The 21237-nt window shown below is 41.7% G+C and overlaps 1 protein-coding gene across 4 annotated transcripts in view; it reads left to right on the forward strand.

Annotated features, from left to right (window-relative positions):
• Positions 1–1056: 1056 nt before the first annotated feature.
• Positions 1057–21237, forward strand: part of KCNN2 (potassium calcium-activated channel subfamily N member 2) — a gene marked incomplete at its 5' end in the record, with an annotated part of 78968 nt that continues 58787 nt past the window's right edge. For all 4 annotated transcript variants that reach the window (XM_084305168.1, XM_084305169.1, XM_084305170.1 and 1 more), the window contains 3 exons: positions 1057–2175; positions 2258–2353; positions 20710–21128. In XM_084305168.1, the coding sequence (XP_084161294.1) occupies positions 1057–2175; positions 2258–2353; positions 20710–21128 (1634 nt within the window). The remainder of the gene's footprint in view (positions 2176–2257; positions 2354–20709; positions 21129–21237) is intronic.

Here is a 21237-nt window from a genome sequence, read left to right on the forward strand (position 1 = left end):
GAAGGCATTCTGTACCTTCACAAGGCCTCATGCTGCTGTATATTATGCGTGCTCCGACTGCGGGTGCTCTTTTCCACAATGACCGATGGTGGTACTCGGTGATTTATGAATTTCTGGTCCACCTACGCTTTGGGCCCACGGTGTGCGCTGCATTAAGGAGGGCTGTTTGATTGTGCGTGGGCAGGGCGTGCGTGCTGTAAGAGGTACACCTGGGCTAGCGAGGAGGTACCTGGCATCCAAAATCTTCCTGGCAGCGCTTCCCTGGGCTTCCTACCACGGCAGGGCACCTCGGCTTGCTTCTCCTAACGCAGCAGGGTGCTCGGGGCATGGAAATTACACAGATGCGGGCTTTTACCCCCGGAAAGCACTCACAAATTTTGCGTTTAATGTCAGGGAGAAGGTAAAGGGTGCAAAAACAAAAAACAAACAAACAAAAAAAAAACCACAAAACTTACTTTTTTTTTTTTTTTTTTTCTTTTTTCAGCCTTTAGGGGCCCGGCGGAGAAAAATAAAGACAACGCCAGGGAACCCCCCCCCTCGCAAACCCGATCGCGGACCTCCCCCTCCTCCGACACCGGGGACCGGCTGAGGCGGGGGGGGGGGTAGGAGGGGGGGGGGGTTGCCGCCCGTGTGCCGCTGTTGCCTTGCAGGGCGGCGCTGGACAGCTCCGGGGCGAGGCTTGGCGAGGCCGGGCCGTGCCGTGCCGGGCGCCCATGTTCCGGAGGCGGCGCAGATGTGAGCGGGGAGCGGGGGGAGCGGGGAACGGGGGGGGTGGGGGGGGGGGACACGGGACGGCCCCGGGAAGCCCCGGGCGGCCCCGGCATCCCCGGGCGGGGGGGCTCCGCGGTGGGCGGGGCCACGGGGTGGGCGGGGTGTATAAGGAGGGGGCGTGGCTTCGGGAGGAGGGGGGCGTGGTCCCGGCGAATGGGGCGTGGTCCCGGGGAAAGGGGCGTGGTCCCGTGAGGCGGGGGGCGTGGCGTGCCGGGGGTCCCGGCGCCTCCCCCGCCGGCTCACGCCGCGGCCCCCCCCGCCCCGCCCCGCCCCGCAGGTGACGTGATGCCCGTTGTTTTGGCCGGGCCGACCAATGGGACGCGCCGCCCGGATGCTACGGGAGCCGGGATGGGCCCGTCGTGGCGGCAGCAGGACGCTCCCCTGCCGACCGTCACGCATTGCGCAGGGTGCACCACCGCCCGGTCCTGCGGCGGCTTTAACGGCCCCGGCATGGAGGCGCCGCGGCACTTCCCGCCGGGCTTCGGCCCCGAGCAGCAGCAGCAGCAGCAGCAGCAGCACCACCAGCAGCAGCAGCAGCAGCAGCGCCCGCCGGCGGACAAGGCGAGCCTCCAGCAGCAGCAGAGCCCGTGCCTCCAGTGCAACAACTGCGCCTACTACGGGGCTGCTGCTGCGGCAGCCGCCGCCGGGGACCAGCTGCCGCTGCTGCTCCGCGCCTCGTCGCCCCTCGCCCTCCGCACGCAGCCGTCGCCGCTGTCGTCCGCCGCCTCGTCCCGGCAGGGCAGCCAGCTGAACGTCAGCGAGCTCACGCCGTCCAGCCATGGCAGGCAGCCGCACCAGTTCGCCCAGTACCACCAGTGCCACAGCCTGCAGCAGCAGCAGGCAGCCAGCCCCAGCAGCAGTGTCAGCAGCGGCAGCACCCACCTGCACCACCTCCACCACCACCACCACCACCACCACCATCACCAGCAGCAGCAGCAGCAGCAGCAGCAGCGCCGGGAGAGCAACCCCTTCACCGAAATAGCCATGAGCAGCTGCAGGTACAACGGCGGCGTCATGCGGCCGCTCAGCAACCTGAGCTCGTCCCGCAGGAACCTCCACGAGATGGACTCCGAGGCGCAGCCGCTGCAGCCGCCGCTCCCCAGCCCCGCCGCCGCCTCCTCCTCGGCCGCCCCCGAGATCGTGGTGTCCAAGCCCGAGCACAACAACTCCAACAACCTGGCCCTCTACGGCCCCGCCGGACCCGGACCTGGCCCGGGTGGCCCCAACAACGGCGGCGGCAAGCCCAGCAAGAAGAAGAACCAGAACATCGGCTACAAGCTGGGGCACCGCCGCGCGCTCTTCGAGAAGCGCAAGCGCCTCAGCGACTACGCGCTCATCTTCGGCATGTTCGGCATCGTGGTCATGGTCATCGAGACCGAGCTGTCCTGGGGCGCCTACACCAAGGTACCCAGCCCCGAGCCCCCCAGCGCCGCCCCCGGCCCCGTGTCGCGTCGGTCTGAGGGTCCGTGTTGTCTTTCTGTTGCAGGAGTCGCTGTATTCCCTCGCTCTGAAATGCCTTATTAGCCTCTCCACCATCATCCTGCTCGGGCTCATCATCGTGTACCACGCGCGGGAGATCCAGGTAATGCTTCCTTCAGGGGACGGACGGGGGGTTGGCAGGGACGTGCTGGCGAGGCAGTGGCTTTAGGGGCGGCCGGCGAGCAGGTCACGCTTCCCGCTGGCTCAGAAAGCACAGAGAGAAGCTCAGTGCTCACCAGAGTTCAGTGAATGCATCCCAGCCCTGCAGAGACAGACAGCAGGCTGCCTGGACACACATGCTTTGCCTGTTCGGTGCTGGTACCTGCCATCGCGCTGTAGGATCCCTTAGCCCTCAGGTTATAACACGCTTCCCGTATGACATGCCTGCTGTCTTCTGTAGCAGAGGTGCAGCAACAGTCTTCTGTTTCCCGTTGACTAAATTCCGTGCCATGTGTTTTATCTTGATGGCAAGGTTAATCATCCGCACGGTGCGAGGTATGTGATCTTCCCTGTGCTGCCTCAGGTATAGCATGCTCCAGGAGAATATTTAAAAAGCAGGGGAAGACTCGTGTCCGACACGTCTTACTTAACGCCCCGCAGCCGCTGGGAGTGGGACAGAGGAGAACTGTCAGGAAAGGTAGGGCTAAGGGTAGGGGGAACGTGCTGGCCGAGGCTGTAGAATAAGTCTAACAAATGCTGTCGCAGGTTCTGCCCGAGAGAATTAGTTCTAATATCAGCTGTAAATTTTTTTGACCAAGACATTAAAATACATGTTTTTAGTTAAACTGAAACATACAACAGATAGAGTTCAAAGTTCTGAAGAAAAAATGCCTTACTTGTAGATCTGTCCCTGCTTTTGCTTTTCCTAATTAGAACCACCTCCAGCTACAGGCTGAAATGACAGGCTTCAAGGGCAAAGAAGACTTTTTCAGTGGTAGCAGTCAGTAAAAAGAGAAATTAACGATTGTTTAGTTCCTGTCTTCTGCACAAAGGAATGCTGTAGATCCAATGTGAAAGGGTACCATGCTCTTAAGATAATGTTAGAGAAGTATTACGTTACTGAAGACTCTTTGCCAAATTGGATCCTGTTGTGAAGTCCTTACACATGCAAAACTATTTCTGGCTCAGAACCCAGTTTCTTTGTGTGAATATCAAAGGTATTGAAAGCTGTTTAATAATATTGTACTCAATAAGCAAGTATTCTGGCAAAAAAGGTACTCTAAACTACCGGAATACTGATGAAGAGGGTTCTTTATCCGTGTAAATAAGTATTGCTGCTGCACGTCCAAGCCTTCTTCTCTGGTGTGCTGTTCTACAAGTGGTGCTTGAAGCATTAAGAACAAGGCTTGAAAGAAAGCGCTGCAAATGTTTGAATTACTCAAAGCATTTTACAGAAACTTTAAATGGAAATCCTCATGTAGGATAACCAAATAGCTGTAGATTTCTATGTGCATCAACTCTTACTAAGTAATTTATTTGAGACCTGTTTTTTTTTTTCAGGTTAGTAGTTACATTTTTTCATTCTTTTAGAAATGTTTTATCTATCAGAAAAAAAAAAAAAAACAGTCTTAAACTTAAAACGTAATTTCTTTTTGTATTGGTCGTTTTAAAGAGCTTTCTCATGTATGAGGCTGCTTGGAAGGAGTTATGCAATCATGTGACTTAATCAAGGTTAACATAGTTTTCAGTGCTGCCTGACAGTGTAGAACACCAGGATAGCTGCTGTTAGAACAGTAGTGCTCTCTGATTTTGTCTGAGGGACTGCAGTAGCCATGGCAGGACCTGGACCGAGCTGCAGACCCAAAGAGCTCCATCATTCATCTGGAAAATGGAAGGGAAGTTCTGTTTTCAGGGAGCCCGTTAGAAGGAACGAGCATGGTACCACCCTTAGCTATCCTGTATCTGACAGCTTTTTAATTTTGGGACAGTAAGTTTTTGTACATAGACGTGTCTTTTTAAAAATAAGGTGAGGAACATGCAGAGCAAAATGTACATCCATCTACAGCGGTAAACTTGTGTTACATCTGGCATCCCAAAACAAGAAGTACCTTTAAAACACTTTTTCTCAGGAAGGTGTGGAATCTATTCTAGGCAAAAGAAAATACTCTGTAAACCTGATTATGTGGTGGTTTTTAAATAACCTTTAAAACTGACTGTTTTCCGACGGCAAACTCGTCTCTAATTTAAACAGATATCCTGCTAGAGAATCTTCCGTGAATTACGTCTGTAGAATCATGCCCACAGATGGCTGGTTGTGTCCTGGAGCACTGTTTGCACCACCTATTTGTCAGTCCTGTGCAAGTTTAAACATTCCTATCTAATTCTTCTCTGAAACATGCTTAGACTTTATGAGTGAGTGTTGTGTAAACTAGCAGGATTTAATTGAGAGAAAAAGAACTCTGCTGTAGAACATCGATGTGTTCTGTTTGCAGCACAGGATGCTTCATACCCAGATGCACACTAACCACCCTAACTAAAAGTAGATTTTTTACAAATCTTAAAATATGATGCGGAATAAGATGACAGTAATAATTATTGCTGCTTGCTGATTTAGTCTTCAGAAACACCTGGCGACCTAAAACTCCTTCTAACAGCAATCTGCTTCTCCTTTTGTTCCGGTAGTCCATGACCTTGATTTATGGGTGGAAGTCCGAACAGCCCTGCAAGCCAGTGGCTGTGCCTGGCAGCATAGCAGGTGACTGAAGTCTATGCATTAACGTGACCTTGCCTGTACATTTTGCTCTGCAAACAAGTCATGCAGGCAGCAGAACCAAACTCTTGGCTTCCCCGGCCCGGCTAAATGATCTGAGGGAGTTGGCAAGGAGTTTTACAAAGACCCACTGGGCTTCGTCCCCAGAGCCAGGAGCACTGCAGGGATGCAAGGTGAATTAATTTTGTGCTTGTGTCTCCTTTTCCCAGTCGATCCGTGGCTGGAGGGGGACTGGGGGCAACCCCATCCTGCCAGGGCAGGGGGCTCCTTGTCTCCCCTTCAGCACCGAGGACAGCTCCGGGCACAGTGCGGGGCGGTGACGGGGGTCAGCGGGTGGCGGGGGGCTCCTGCGGCACTGCTAGGCTACGGGGGTCCCGACACCCAGCTGTGGCTCCACACTGTCCCGGGTGGGAGGGAGCAGCTGTCCGGGCGCTGCGCTGTCTCATGGAAGGCCAAAGGAGAGGGCTTGGTGGTTGTGTGGCGTTAGTTGTTCCAGCTCCGCAGCAGGGACTGCTAATTTGATCAGTCGAGTTGGTGTTAAGGCTGTGCCAGTAGTGGAATGAAAACAGCAGGTTTAAGTGAAGAGTGTTAGCTTACGTTGTCCTTTCCAGAAAAGAGGAAGAAAATCCCTTCCTCTCTCCCCCTCCCAGAAACAAACAAACACAAAACCACAAACTGCTCTAACGATGTTGGAGTTGAGTGTAATGACAACCCCAAACCTGCTTATTCTCCTTTTGGTCCATTGTTGTCATGCCTGTCATCTTAAAAACATCAAACCTGGGAGACTGTGAGCTATTCATTACTCTGTCTCAGAGCTTTTGTGGTTGCTGATTCACTTCTGCGGAGCAAGTGTCCTGTGTTAGGAAGATTGCTAGGAAAGATGAAACTCATAATTATCCCGGCTTTGAACAGGTCTTTCTCTGACTGTTACTTCAGTTGAGAGCTTGGAGAGGTGAAGGAGGGAAGAGCTAAGAAGGTAGCGTTATCCAATTATCATAATGATTTAAAATGTGTTAATTACCCGCTTCACGCATAAACAGTTTGTTACTTAATGCTATTTTACATAATTAAAGCAGCAGCATGCAAGATGGTTAAAACTGCTGGTTTTTGACAGCTTACTACTCCATTCCACGGTTCTCTAGTGGAATTTGCTGTTAGATTAATAATGGAATTTAAGAAAGTGTTGGATTGCACTTCACATGGTGAAGCTGCAGGAAGGAGGTATAGTCCCCCCATGTCCACTGGAATACTTTTGCTTTGGTGCTGGACTACTTAGTTTATCCCTTCTGTAAATAAATGTTGCCTTTCTATTGCCTATCCTGAATAATAATTACCTGTGCTCTCCTGCACAAAATCTGAGCTTCTTTTCCCACTGCCTGATTCAGATGCTCTCACTCATACAGAAAAAATGAAAGTTTTCGTTTTGTAGAAGTGAATAGAAATCCTCTCCTTTTTTTTTTTAATGTGAATTGACAACTTTTAAGCATTTCTACATCAGTATGAACTAGCAATACATTTTAGAACTCCTGTGGAAGGTCATGCAAACTCGGAGGCAGAGGTTAGGCCATTACGTTCACAGCAGAGCCTCCAGGGCTGCAGGGATCAAGCACCTTCAGTTCTCAGATTCATCTGAAGTGATGGGGAAAATAATGTGTTGCTGGTAGATTTGGAATGTAACTCTTTCCATCTTCTTTAATTTTATGGAAAGTTATCATAGATGGGAACTTAAATGTCTTCTTGATGGTTTAAGAATTTCTTTTTTTTTTTACCTGTTTCCTGAAAAGTTGCAGAAATGGAACAGGCAGTACCAGGAAACAAGAGTGGGTGTTAATAAATACATCATGTGAATAAATTCCATAATGCATGACTATAATAAAAACTGCTTACAGGACATTCACTATCCTACTGCCATCAACAGAAAATTCTTCCTAAAAATCCCACATTCACTAACAAAAACTAAGTTAAACTCTCTTGCAGTTTCTCATCACAAGCAGTAACGCATTTCATGCCGGCCAAATTATGTTTGGCTGTTTCACCTTCAGTGTATATGGTACATATTCAGCTCACTGGCTGTGTCTTTGGTGCTCTGTTGACTTTTTCCCTAAAGAAACGGAGTCTAGCTTGCCGTCACCTAGGTATGTTTAGCCATGGGAGCTAACAAACGGAGACTAAAACTTCTGCTGCAAAAACAAAAAATCAAGTCAGTTGAGTGACAGGTGAAAATCAATAAATAAACTTTGAGTGATAATTTTATTCTGATCTAAAGCCTGTTGAGAATTAGTGGTTTCTTTCTGCTTATTACAACAGGCCTCTGATCGGGCAACAACAAAACTGATTATGTAGCAGTTTTGAGTTAAGATACAGTAGCTTCATTTACAAACTTGAAAATACCTTCTACCAGTCACGTTTAGTACGTGTTCCATACAGCAGAGAATCATGTAGGGATCCAGGGGTGCCGTATCTGTCAAATTAACACCTTGGCATATTTATGTGAAAAATACTTGTTTTTAATTCCATTTGGTACATTTTGGATGAGATTATCTTTGCAGAGCACCCAGAAGAAGGTGCAAGTGCCCAATGTCTCTTGGAAGCAGCACTATTGAGCATACGGCACGGAAGGCAGGATAGGAAATCCTATCATGTTGGTCAACATCCAAAAGCATCTCCAATCTTCTGTGCTGAAGTTACATGTAGAAGATGCTTATTCCCAACAGCCGCCATTAATATTTATGAGGAGGTTGTACCTGATGGTCAGGGCACTGAATGGGCACTGAATGTACCTGATGGTCAGAGCCTGACAATGCTTCAGATTGCCTGTTCCCATGCACTGTTGTTCTGAGCAGTTTTTATTAGGGCTGTTAGAAGTTCATCAGGATGTGTGTAGTGAGGTAGGGGAAGGTGTGTTATTGCCCCACTTGGAGGAGAGCATTTGTAAACAAAGATTAGATCCTGAATTTGCATTAATTGCATAGTTTAGCTGAAGTTTAGCAGAGATAACTGCTGTCTACAATCTTTCAGACATTCTGCATGGGCATCTTAGTATAGAAGTATTGTACGTATCTGATCCTTTGGCTATAGGGACTTCAGATCTGAAAATTCTGTCATGTGCTTGACAACAGCTCTGGTTTACCTAAATTTTAGTAAAAGTGTACCAAACCTGACAAATGTAGGTTAATGCTCTTGTGATTCTGGTTATGGTCTGTATGTGATCTACTAAATGTAGTATTCAGGGCTTTGAATTTGATTTGGAATGTGCTTATTGTCCATTTTGAGCAGAGATCAGGATAGGAGTGTCTGTTGTATAGGACTTGGGAGGTTCAAAAAGCTGTGTGGAGGCTGCTATGCAACTTCAGTCAGTTGTTTTCACCCTTGATTTTGATGATGAAAGTCATTGTCACACTCCCTTACTAGAGGATGAATAACTGCTCTGAGCCCATAAAGCTCCTTTTAAGACATAAATTACCCCTAAGAGAAGAGGCTGTAATTGATCTTGTAATTAGCTTTCAGGTAAGCTGGGTATATTGGTCATTGTACAAACTACCTTTTATTAACGGAAAATAAACTCTTAAGTATGCAGAAGAACAAGTAATTCTCTGGGGAAGTAAATTATGGCTCTGTCTGTTGAAAAGAAAGAAGTTACACATCATGACAACACAAAGAAAAATATTTAATAACACTTTTGTTTGTTTTGTGTTTTTTCTTTTTTTTTAAATAATATAAGCTACACTTTGTTGAAAACATGAATGGAAAAACTTTCATTCAAAAATATCCGTGTCAGTTTATTTTTATTGAAGTTGTGTAAATTGGCTTTGTCCAATAATTTTAATGAGAGTGGCATTAAGTAATTTCTTATCACTGTCAGAAGATTAGAAGAGACTGTCATGAGAACGTATCTACAGCTTGGAAAGAATTCTTAAGTAAGGACTGTGGTGAAACATAGGAATTTTACACTTTAAACAGATGTATCTGAACCCATATTTCTGCAGCCAAAAATATTCGGTTAATATAGCACATCAATATTTAATATAGTACTATTTTAATGTAGATGCCAGGAATCATGCAACTGTAACTTACTGATTCATTCAGCTCTTGCTTCTTGAATGGTCCCTGCAGTTGTACTCATTCATTGGTTTGAGCAGTCCTTAATGAAAATAGTTTTATGTTGACATTTTAAAAACAAAAGAGTGTGAAAGTTAGATACAGGGTAAAAGAGTGAAGAGGGATGAATTCTGAAGAGAAGCATTCTGCAGCAGCTTCCACCTTCTGAGCTGCTTCCTTATCTCATTCATTTTGCTGAAGATTGACGGATACTTCAGAATGAAATCCCTTTAGAAGTAACACTAAGCTTCTTTGTGACAAAAAGAAAATACACCTGTGAATTCCATGTAAACTAAATCGAATGGCTAGGCTTTAAATATCTTCATATTTGTAAATGGCCACTCTTAGTCCTTTTTAAAGTAATTTTTTTTTTCTCTCTCTCACCCCTAAAGAATAATGTGTTTTAAAAGAAAAACTTGCTCTGTCAAAGGGTCACCTTCTAAACTTTTACGCTTGTTACTACTGTAGAGCTGTCATGATGAAAAGGGGAGAGCTGGGTTCTGTGTTACATTCTTGATCAACAGAATAGGTTATTGATTGCTCAGTGAACACGCATGACAAAGTTATTGACAGGAACAGGAACTGTGGGTGTCATAAATGGACACTTAAAAGGCTATACAGGTTTAACTCACAGTGTAATTTTTCTTGCAAAACCACTGCCATTGTTAAGGATGCATCTGCAGGAAAGGACAGTACTAGTTTAGTACTGAGTTTGGGTAGTCACGAGAGGATATTGAAGGCAAAGGAAGAGTTTTTGCTTCTAAAAGAGCATGTTTGCAGTTTAAAAACAAAAATGAGAGAAATAAATGCATGTGGGCCTATGTTCATAGATATTGTTGTCACCTGTGGGTGTAGAGATTCCAGAACTTTCTTACCTGCAGTGTGCAATAAATACTGTTGCATGTAGTGTTCAAGCGTAGCTGCCTGTCTCCCGTAAACAGTTAACGCATCAGTTCTGTGGTTTGATGGGTAGGTGTAAATCAGCCTGTAAAGAAAGGAATGCATGTATAACAAGCATTTGTGTTGTCTTTTTCATTGTCGAAAGGAGTTCTGTGGATGAATCCTCACTTTTTTTTTTCCGTAAGCTGATGTTTTTATGATGTTTTTATAAAGGGGAAAGCTGAGACTAAAAGTTCAAATGCTCTGGAAGTAATCTAGGGAAGGCTTTATATCTATATTTGAAGCTCAGGCTTGTCTGTCTTGTGCTCTTATGCTCAGATCAGTCATTTGTCACATAAATAAGATACTGCTGTTGTCATCCAGCCATGCCTGTAGCTTTCAAGAACAGCCTGCTGTAGCAGATGTCCCAAACAACGCAGAGCAAAATGAATGGTGTGCTCCACAGTATCTCCTAATGAGATACTGTTGGGAAATTCCGTGAAGCATTTGATTCCTGTTACAGTTGTTTATTCCTTCTTCCATAACTCTGCAACCTCTGTCACGTAGTGTTACTACAGTGTTAAGCACATCTACCCTATCCCTGACCTCTGACAGTAGCATCACCACAATAATGCGTTGTGCAGCAATACTTCATCTTCAGTCTTACAACAAAGCAGATTCAACCTAGGGGATGAATGGCATTTCTTGTTTTGAGAAGATCATTATATTTTTAAGAATAAGGTCTGTTGCAGCCAGAGAATGAGGCATGTCTTTAAGTAAAAATAAAAGTTACATGGTAGTGTTGTTTCAGTCTGTACCATTGCATCCATACACATGCATAGAACTCTAGGAAGCTGTGGGAGAAAGACTGAATGCTCATGTGTGCCAATAAATTATTTCCCATCAGAAACAATATGACCAGTAACAATGATCACTAATGTCTAATACAACATTAGTTACTGTTTTTACACCAGTCGTGCACATTTAAGGTGTGTTTTGACTTCCAAGAATGATCTGAATTTTCAAGTGTCTTACTTAGTGGGATCTTCAGAGGTTTTCATGATATGGTATCTTCAGGTGTCCTCATGATATGAGGTTTGATGCTAATGGTTTGATCCTTAAAACCTTTGTCATTATTAAAGTATCTCTTCCTGAAGATTTACAAACTCTCGAATAGACATGGTATTAAGAATAAGCTAAGGAGGCTCTATTTGCTTTTCACTTCCCTACAGAGCTTCTCTCTGCTGTAGCTGGAAAATTCTGTTTTGGGCATGGAGCTACAACACCCAGATTGTAGTGGGCTTCTTTGCTTGCAGATTCTTTTGTAGGATATTTGTACAAGAGCTGTTCTTGGGCATAAGAAATGGACTGATCAAGGAGGAATTCTAGTCATCCAAATTCCAGTATCGCTGAAAAGGTACTTCTGGCTCATGTTGTAGCATGACTGCTACTACAAAATATGATCCTGATCTGAATGGTGTTGTGGCTAAAGTGGCTTCACAGTAAGCCCAACCTCTCCTTTTGTTCTCATTCAGTTTTGGGCTCATGGTAAAAGCCAGTAACTTGCATTCTGTTGTGATTTCTGCAATGTGATTGTTTAAAATAACTAAATCCTCATGCAGTAGGGCAGATCTGTCGTTCTCCTCGTGTATTCTCAGTTCAGCTTCCATGTATTTTTAATATAGTTTAATTGCAAACATGAGGGGGAAAATTGAAGGAAGGTTACCCACAGCCAGTCTGCTTTCCTGGTTTTCTTGTCAGGAAAACATTTAGTTCTTCATCTTCTTTTGCAGACATGTATGAATAGATATTTGCCTACTTTCCACCAACAGAAGGGGATGCAGTGGAGACAGATGAGAAATTTAGCAGTATAGCTATGAGCAGGCAGATCATTCTCAGCACTTGCAAGGAAAGTAGAAAGGATGATGAATTTTTATACCCAGGTTATGGTTAGAAATGTCAGTTAACTTACCTAAAATTAGTGAGTCTTACATTTCTTCTGTGGCTTTTGTATGTATGTTGGTGTAGGCTGGTGTCATCCTTTGCTCACTGTTGGACATCAGACTTTTTGCTGCCATGGAATATCTTATTGACTGTAATGGTTGTGAGCACAAAACTGTCTACAACATTTTGAGTAGCAGCTTTGTGTTTAAACCACTGAAGATAACAGGGCTGGCAGCATGCAGTGCGACCTTGCTTCACTTATTGATTTGTAGACTTCTTTAAAAAATAGTAACTTAGAGAACAGAGCATCTAGTTCTGTAAACTAGACCGATTTGATGAAGCTGTAACATTCACATAATTAACGGGGTAGCGGCAAGAACTGTGTATGCCAAGAGGCATTTGACAGAATATGATGGGATTTTTTAATTATTGTTATTATTTTTAATGTTATTTATTTTTGTGCTGATGAAGCCATTTCAGTCATAGTTAGGAGTGATCAAGTAAATCACCATTTTGCTTATAAACAAATACAGGTAAATACTTGGAAAGAAATATGTGTCTACATTATTTAATATGGTGTTGAAAGTTACCTTCTTAAAGATATTTTAACTTAATCTTTGAAGCAGTCTGAAGACTTTATCTGCTACGTGGTTTAGCCAGAAGCTCACCTCAGACCTTCAGGAGTAACAGGTATGAAACAAACAGTGGCTTTGTTTCTGCTCTTTCCCAGCTTTACCTGCCAGGGTGATTTACAGGGGCAGTTGTTGCACAAATACTTCCATGCAGGCAAGATTAGTTCATGACTATGTTTATGTAGATTTCTAAATTCACACCTCCACTCTCTCTCTCCTGCTGCCCAATTCTTGGTTTTCTAAGAATTGGTCCCACTGTAGGACAACACTTAAATACTTAGGCTTTACATTTCATTATTTGAAGTTACTTTAAACATATCCTCAAATGAAGTTCCCAGCTTAACTGTATCTGAGGTGATGAAGACACTACGGGGACTTTATAATTCCAGTTGTGCTGATGGGTATACACCAGAGTCAGTTAAACGGAAACTCACCAGTTAAGAAACAAACACACAAATTTTCCCAAATACCCAGCGTATTTATGTCATACATAAAAAGTAAGGGAGGAACTGAGAAGATAGATTCTTGTGCATATGATGTGTTGGTGCCAATTGTTCCATAAAAACACATTCCTAAATTTAGAGTCACAGGTGCAGGTGCACTCCTTTGGTAGAACAAGTGAGTAAGCTCATTTTGTCTGGCTTCAGATTCAGCCTTTCTTCTTTTGATTTCTGTGTCCCCTACTGACTTGCAAGAATATTGCCAATTTCTTCAGTAAATACATCCTTTTTTTAATTGGTTCCCATTTCCCTAGTAGTAATGAAGCTGATCGTCCCTGAAGACAGTGAGGCTTCTCTCACATTGGGAACAGTGGCAGATGGCAGCCGTTTTGAGAGATGGCAGTTCTTTATGCAGTGATCTGTAGAACGTATTATTTTTAGTACTGAATGAAGAAAAACAAATCCTAAATGAAGGATTGTAAAATAATTATTTAACAACATAAAAATATTGAAATGTAGATAGTTCTCCCCAGTGAATTTTGCTTCTGTGAGTGGATTGTAGAATCAGAGTTACTTTATTTTTGAGGTACTTGAAATGTGGGAAAATATAACAGACCATTAGGCTTCTCACACAAAGTATTCTAAAAATTAGTTCAGTAAAATAGCTCTGTTGTTTTGTGGGCAGATATGCTGTGTTCTTCAAACACAAAGTTTTGGAATTGTTGTTTCAGTATGGAAATTCGTTCACGGTGGCCACTTGCTTATATTGGTGAAAGTGCAGAGGGACCCAAAGCAATTCATTCAATATTTTTTTGCAACTTTCCCTTTCAGGTGTAGTGACGCTGGCATAGCTTGTGTCCTGCTGCGCTCTCTGAGCAGTGAGAGTGAGCCAGGAGAAGCAGGGTGCACCGCGCGGTGGTGGCTGATGGAAGCTGGGTTCTGAACAAGCTGTATTTGGGTTGGCTTAGCCAGTGAAACATTTCCTGGCACCTTGCAAGAGCCAAACAGCCTTGCTCTGTCCTTAGATTGTTGCGAAAAAAGCTGAGTTTTAAAACTATGTATGTTTTTCATTCCATTGCTGTCAAATGTACGAAGCAACTGTTCTGGATTGTTCTGGGTCACCCAGCATATTCTCTAGTAAACATGGCTGTTACATAATAGCATTTCTTTTTTATTTTCCTCTTCGTTTTTTTTCTTACTTTCTATGCAACAGAACAATAAATAGTGTAAAGCAAGAAAAATAACTTACATGTATTTTCCCATTTTGCATGCATATGCAAAAAAAAAGGAACAGGAGTCTCATCTCCACTGTTCTCCCTATCTTATTTTTCCTGCACTTATGTTGTCTTCAGAAATTCATTAAGTCTTGCTCCTGTATATATGCTTGGAGAACACTTTTGACTATCAGCCCCAGCCACAAGAGCTTGTGGGAGCTGTTGGTGCTGGATGGAAGTCTTTTAGACGTGGTAGCTTAAGGAAATTGTTTTCATTGTGTTTTATGCAGCTGTATAGAGTGGGATCTGAATCTCTCATATAATGGAATAGCTGTTAAATGACGGATGATATTGCAATGAAGAAGTACCTGAGCGGCAGTAAACTTCGTAGGAACTTCTTATTCATCAGTTTAATTCTGTCGTTCACTGGTGGGTCTACTGAATATCTCAAGTGAATGTAGTAACCCCGAGTGCTGGACTTTCATTTCTGGACCTCTGATTAGGTTCAGAGGCTCATAAAAATTTATGTAACTGCATATCTCCCTGTTGATTATAGATCTAAGGAAACTTAACTGTGAGTGTTTGAGCAAGATTCCAAACTAAATTAAATTAGGACAATGCTTTGTGAAATATCTTTTTAATAATTAAAATGAAAAAAAAAAATTCTGTTATCAGCCCTTTTTATTAATAGTAATAAGCTCATTAATTATTTGATATTGTTATATATACAAGCTATGACGATTTCATAGTTGGATGTGTAAGTACACTTTTCTCAGGGGGTTCTTCTCTGTAACACTGGGAGAGAAATCTGGATATTTAGGAATATAATTTTTTTTCCTTTGGAGTCCTTGGATGTCATTTCTTAACACTGTTCTCTGCGTAGAATGTTACTGAGTAGAAAGAACAGCAGATTTTGGAGCATCTCACCTTGTGTGGTTTGCTAATGCATATAAGCACATAGATATCGAGGGAACTGTATGAAAAGAAATTACATTTTCCAACTTACATGATTCTGTGGTTCTACAAAATCACCCAGAAGTTGCCGGGTCTTGCAATAGTCCTTTGGCTTTGCAATAGTCCTTTGGCTTTGTATGCTGCCAGGGGCTAAGCTGCTTCACAGTTGTTTGGGGGAAATGATAGAGCTGAAAGTCTATCCTGTTTCATTGAAAAAGGTTGAGTAATGCCTCTGAGTAGTTTTGGAGAGGAAAAGCAAAAAAGAGTACTGTCAGTATGTGATTTAAAACAGAGGGAAAATATGTCTAGGCAGAATTTAGCTTTGTGGAGTTACGATTTAACTCCGTGCAAGATTGTGTGATTGTAGATGTTCTATTTTTTGAGAAAAAAATATCAAAAAGTATTTGGGGTAAGTTTTTTTTGTAATGATCTGAGGGACAGAGGTTGAAAAAGATGTAGACAAACCTGGTAAGAGTGTTGATAAGCACATATTTGTTTTTGAAGTGTTCATGGTTATGTTCCTTTATGTGGTTGGCCTGCCAGAATAATTGTGATATATTATTCATGTGTATTTTAATGTGCAGGTTTTGATGCTGCACTTCTGAAAACATGGTGCACAAGGACTGTAAGTGGTCTGAGACTTTTACACATCACTTCCAGAGATTGCAGGGTTTAACGCTGTCTTTGAGTGAAGTATTTTGAGCCTGCTTAGCCACCCGCACACATTAACATGAAGTTTTCTTTACACGCTTTGACATTCATAGGGTTTATAGCAAGATATTGGTAATTTTGAAAAACTTGTGCACAGAGGTAAAAAAAAATATAAATATACTATGCAAACAATGATTTTTATACTGAAACTGAGTAGTGGACATTTACAATTATCCCTCTAACTTTATAGTTTTATAAGTAGGAGTGTGTACATATATCACTGATAAAAGTTTAGCATGCCCATTTGAAAAAAGTAAGTTTGTTTTGTTCAGAAAATATATGCACTAGATCTATATCCTCCAGGGTCCATTTCTAAGAGAAAGTTTGGTCATAACTCTGGATGTATTAAATACCCCAGTCTTTAACCATTCTAAATATGGATTTTTAAATTAAACATTTGCAACAATGTGTCTGTGAGCACACTTGATTTCCCTTCTGCAAGGAATGTTTCCAGGAGTACACCTGATGCTACTTTATCATTGTTTGTAGCTTCCCTTTTGCTGCTGTGTTCATGTATCCCTAGAGTTGTTCAGCAGGCTAGTGATACTATTTTTGTATGTTTTTATTTTTTTTCCCTAGAAAATGGCTGATTTCTTTGAGCTTTGCATTCACCAGCGTCCTTTGATAACTTGCTATGAATCTTTTTTGATATACTAATGATCTACAAAATCAACTTCTCTCCTTTTGTTTTAAGAAGCTTCAGGGAGTCCCTGATCTAAGTTGTTATTTTGTGCATTCTGCCTACTCTGAATGTTTTATTTCATATCTGTAATTATATGAATTTAACAAGGTGTTATGTAAATAGGCACGCACCTATATAAATGTCTATGATCTGATATTTATTTTTATGCTTTTACTCTGTGACATGACAAATATCAAGCTTATTTGTAGTAAAAGATTGGTTTAAGTCTTAATTTTATATATGACTTGCTGGAAATACATTAGATAATTTCAGATGAAAATATTTTTTTAAATTTGTGTTATAGAATACAGATGAAGTAAAAGGTAATGCTGTATTTGAAGAACCTTGCAGAACACTGATGAAGCACTTACATTACATTTCAACAATAAAGTAATAATTATAATAAATTGGAAAGCTATGAGCAGGTGTAACGTCTTTGACCTTGACCAGAGGAGTTTGACCTTGTCTGTGGAGGGCAGCACTCAGTCCCTACAGGAAGAGTTTGTTCACTACTTTATTATGTTCTTTTTTTTTTTTTTATTACTAGCATCATTCTCTATTCATACAGGAGTAGTATCTGAAGATTAATGCATGGTTATTATAACAGAAATGACTGAAAGCAGCTGAGAGGGTATATGCATGCATGTGCCCTTTACATTGTGCTGTTCAGGTGTTCTTTCTCTTCTTCATTCACCTACCTTTCTCACTTTCCAAATAGGAAACACGCCCATACAAGCAAGCAGGCATTCACAAATATTGTTGTATCTTCCCAAATAAAAGTAAAATTCACATTTAGTGGGTTGCATAATTGCAAGTATATAAAATGTACATGAAAACCTGCACTGACCCATATGTTTTTTTTTTTCGCATGTCCCAATTCAGTTGTCATTCACAGCCTATTTTACAATCCCGTACTTGTTTCAGAGTGTTTGATATCCACCATGGTTTGAATGCAGAGACACATCACTATATGAAAATTTGCCTCAAAAATATGTTTTTGAGATGTTAATAATTTTATGAAATAGAAATGTTTTTACTGGATCTGTGGTCTCCTGTGGCTTTGGGTGTTTTTTACTTTCCATGTTTTCTCTTCCTAAATATCATCATATGACAGCTGAAGATATTATCACTTTCAAGTATTATTTGTCTTAGAAGCAATTGATACAGCCATAACAATCAAGGGAACTTGATAGGGATCTGTGTCTGCAAACATAACCCATTTTACTGTGCACTGCTGCAAAACTTCTTTCTTTGTAGCATGTTAGGATTTCTTCTGCTGACAAGTGAATATGTTCTCATGTATGTATTTTGAAATGCAGCCTTAAAGTTTGTTTGTTTGTTTAAAAAATTCAATGATTAAATTAAAAAAAATCTTTACAAAGTAAAGATTTGTAAAGATTTTTACAATTGTAAGATCAGATTTTAATATCTAAGTTTAACTCAGTGTTTTTCTATGCTAATTTTTTAATTGAATTCATACTTAAGGTATCATTTTTCTGGAATTGCTATCTGCATATAGTACTACTTTTGAAATTTATGAAGATAATAGGTAAAAAGGACTGGCAAAAGATGATTGCTCTTTTCAACAAATTATGCAGTTTTAAAAGAAATTTTAAAACATTGTCCATTCAAAATGCAGTTGAGAATGCTTAGCCATGCTGTTCACTTGCGCTTTTCACCAAGAAACCACACAGTATTTGAGAGATTTTATATTATTTCTTTAAAACAAACAAACAAACAAAAAACCTCTTTAGTATTCATCTGTATTCTGGATGCTCTAAATAACTGCACCTCTCTACAGCTGGTTTACCACTCCTATGATCTGACTGACAACATTTGGAACCTAATCACAAGAACCAAATGGACTCAGACCTTACAGTAATTGAAAGTTTGTCCCTTCATAACAAATAGTACATTTTCTAAGTGCAAACCACTCTCTTTTGTTAATAAATAAACAGATTGGTTTTCCTGTCAGTATCAATTTTACATTTATGCCTAGTATACGAAGTTGGCAGAGTGATCACATACAAAAGAATGCGTATGTGCTTGTACTGAAGTGAGTGTGCTTCTTTAGCTTAATTCAACACTGTCTTTCCTTGTTGTTAATAGTATTGCAGTGGAGTGTGGTGGGTTGACCTTGACCAGTAGCCAGATGCCAAATCAGTTGCGCCCTCACTTCCCCTTCTCAGCTGGACGAGGAGTGGAAATAGAGGGAAAACTTGTAGGCTGAGATAACAGGGAGATCAGTTACCAGTTAGAATTGACTTCGGGAAATTTGATTTAATTTATTGCAAATTAAAAGTAGAACAGGGTGGTAAGAAACAAAGATGAAAACTAAAACACATCCTTCCCTGTCACTTCTTCCCTGGCTCACCTTCACTCATTCAGTCCCAACTCCGCTACCTCTTCCTCCTCAAGCAGTGCAGGGGTGGTGGGGAATGTGGGTTGTGGTTTGGCCATTATGGGGCCTCTCTGCCACTCCTTCCTCCTCACACTTTTCCCCTGCTCTTTGGGTCTTTGTCGGTTATAGTTTTGTGGGTTATAGTTCTTGTTGGGAGAATCCATTCCAGTGTGGGCTTTCCACAGGCATCGGTTCCTTCAGGAAATGTCTTCGTGCTCTGTCAGGGTCCTTCATAGGCTGCAGGGAATACCTGCTTTACCATGGTCGTCTTCATAGGCTACAAAGAGAGTTGTCTTACTCAAGCACCTGGAACACCTTCTCCTCTTTTTTTTTTTTTTCACCTTGATCTTTGCAAGATCGTTTCTAATGCCTTTTTTTCTCTCTTTTTTTTTTTTTTTTTTTTTTTCCCCCCCCCGGTCACTCCTTACAAACAAGATCACACCGCCATGAGGCCTCCCCTCAGCCTGCTCTGCTCGGGGCTGAGCAAACCAAGGGACCTCAGCCTCTCCTCATAAGTCTTCCCCTCTAGGCCCTTCATCATCTTCATAATCCTCCTTTGGACACTCTGTAATGGTTTAGCATCCTTTCTATACTATGATGGCCAATACTGCACACAGTGCTTGAGGTGACCTCTGCAGAGTTCAGTGGGAAAAAGGTAGATGGAATGGGGTAAAGAGCAGTGCAGGTGACCAGTTGTGTTTTTTGTTTTTTGTTTTTTGTTTTTTAGCAGTGTGCATGCAGTGTAACATGCAGGAAACAGTTTTCTTATACTGAGGAGAGTATTCTTTGTGTGTCTCCTTCTCAGCCCTTAAATTCTTTTTTGTTGTTGTTGTTGTTTTTGAACAAGTGAATTTTAAGTCTTGCAAGAGTTTATTTCTTCTTCCCTATTACTGAACAGCCCTATCTAGATTCAGGCTGCAGTTAAAGTGAAGGTCTTCTCCTGTCACCGAGTTTATATCGTCTTTGTCATTATGGGTTATATCTGTTTTTGACAAGTTGCATATTTTACATACTCCCTACTAGCGACAAATACTGTTTGATGAAGCATTTATTTAGTAAATCATCAGGAACAACATTTATTAAACAGCATGAAATGTTTCAGTACTTTTGTTCCTGGGTGGTAAAGTGAAGGCTTTGATTATGGAAGAGGCAACAAATGCATTTGATTTTCAGCAACTAATAGACATCTCCTAGTTGCCTGGTCTGTTCTGATGTTTGCAGGCTTTTGCTTTTCAGATTTTAACTATGAGATATCTTTGTGCAGTTTCTGAGGTAGTTCTGTATTCTGCATTGGTCTATATTGGTACTTGAAGTCTGAAGAAAGCTTGGATAGCTCCTCTGAAGCTATAAAATCACCCTGGCTGAAGCATGGGTATGATAAAGGGAAAGCTTAACCCTGCACCTTAGAATGTTCAATTTGTAATTTATGTCTCCACTTAATTTTTTCTCGATTTTATGAACTTTGAGTTAGCAATTGATTTTGAAGGCACAAGAATCAATTGATCCAGAGTTATGTTTTATGGGAAATGACAAAATACGAGGAATTCATAGTAAGTAATATGTGAAAATTGCATTTCACATACAGTTTTAAAAATAGTGCATGAAAAAAATCTTTTTTTTTCCAAAATTATAGTTTACTTCATAGCAATGTAGTAATATCATTTGCTGAAATGGCATATTTATTTTCTTTTTAGTGGTCATTGGCAGCTCTGAAAGCTATGGTATTTAAAAATGGAATTATAACAAGGTTTGTTAATGATGTACTAAAGTTAACCTTATATTTTATTATTTCAGTTGTTCATGGTGGACAATGGAGCAGATGACTGGAGAATAGCCATGACTTATGAGCGTATTTTCTTTATCTGCTTGGAAATACTGGTGTGTGCTATACATCCCATACCTGGGAACTATACATTCACATGGACAGCCCGGCTCGCCTTTTCTTACGCTCCATCCACAACAACAGCTGATGTGGATATTATTTTATCTATACCAATGTTCTTAAGACTATATCTTATTGCCAGAGTTATGCTTTTGCATAGCAAACTTTTCACTGATGCCTCATCTAGAAGCATTGGAGCATTAAATAAGATAAACTTCAATACCCGTTTTGTTATGAAGACTCTAATGACAATATGTCCAGGAACTGTACTGTTGGTATTTAGTATCTCATTATGGATAATTGCTGCATGGACTGTCCGAGCCTGTGAAAGGTAAGGTTGTTCCATTTGTTTAGCTCTTTCTTTCTTTCTTTCTTTCTTTCTCTCTTTGTATTTTAATCTCTTCTTTTGCTCCCTCAGTTTTGTTTTCAGGAGACCTAAA

This window comes from Netta rufina (genome assembly GCF_964035555.1).
Source record: "Netta rufina genome assembly, chromosome: Z".
In the NCBI taxonomy this organism is placed as follows: domain Eukaryota; kingdom Metazoa; phylum Chordata; class Aves; order Anseriformes; family Anatidae; genus Netta; species Netta rufina.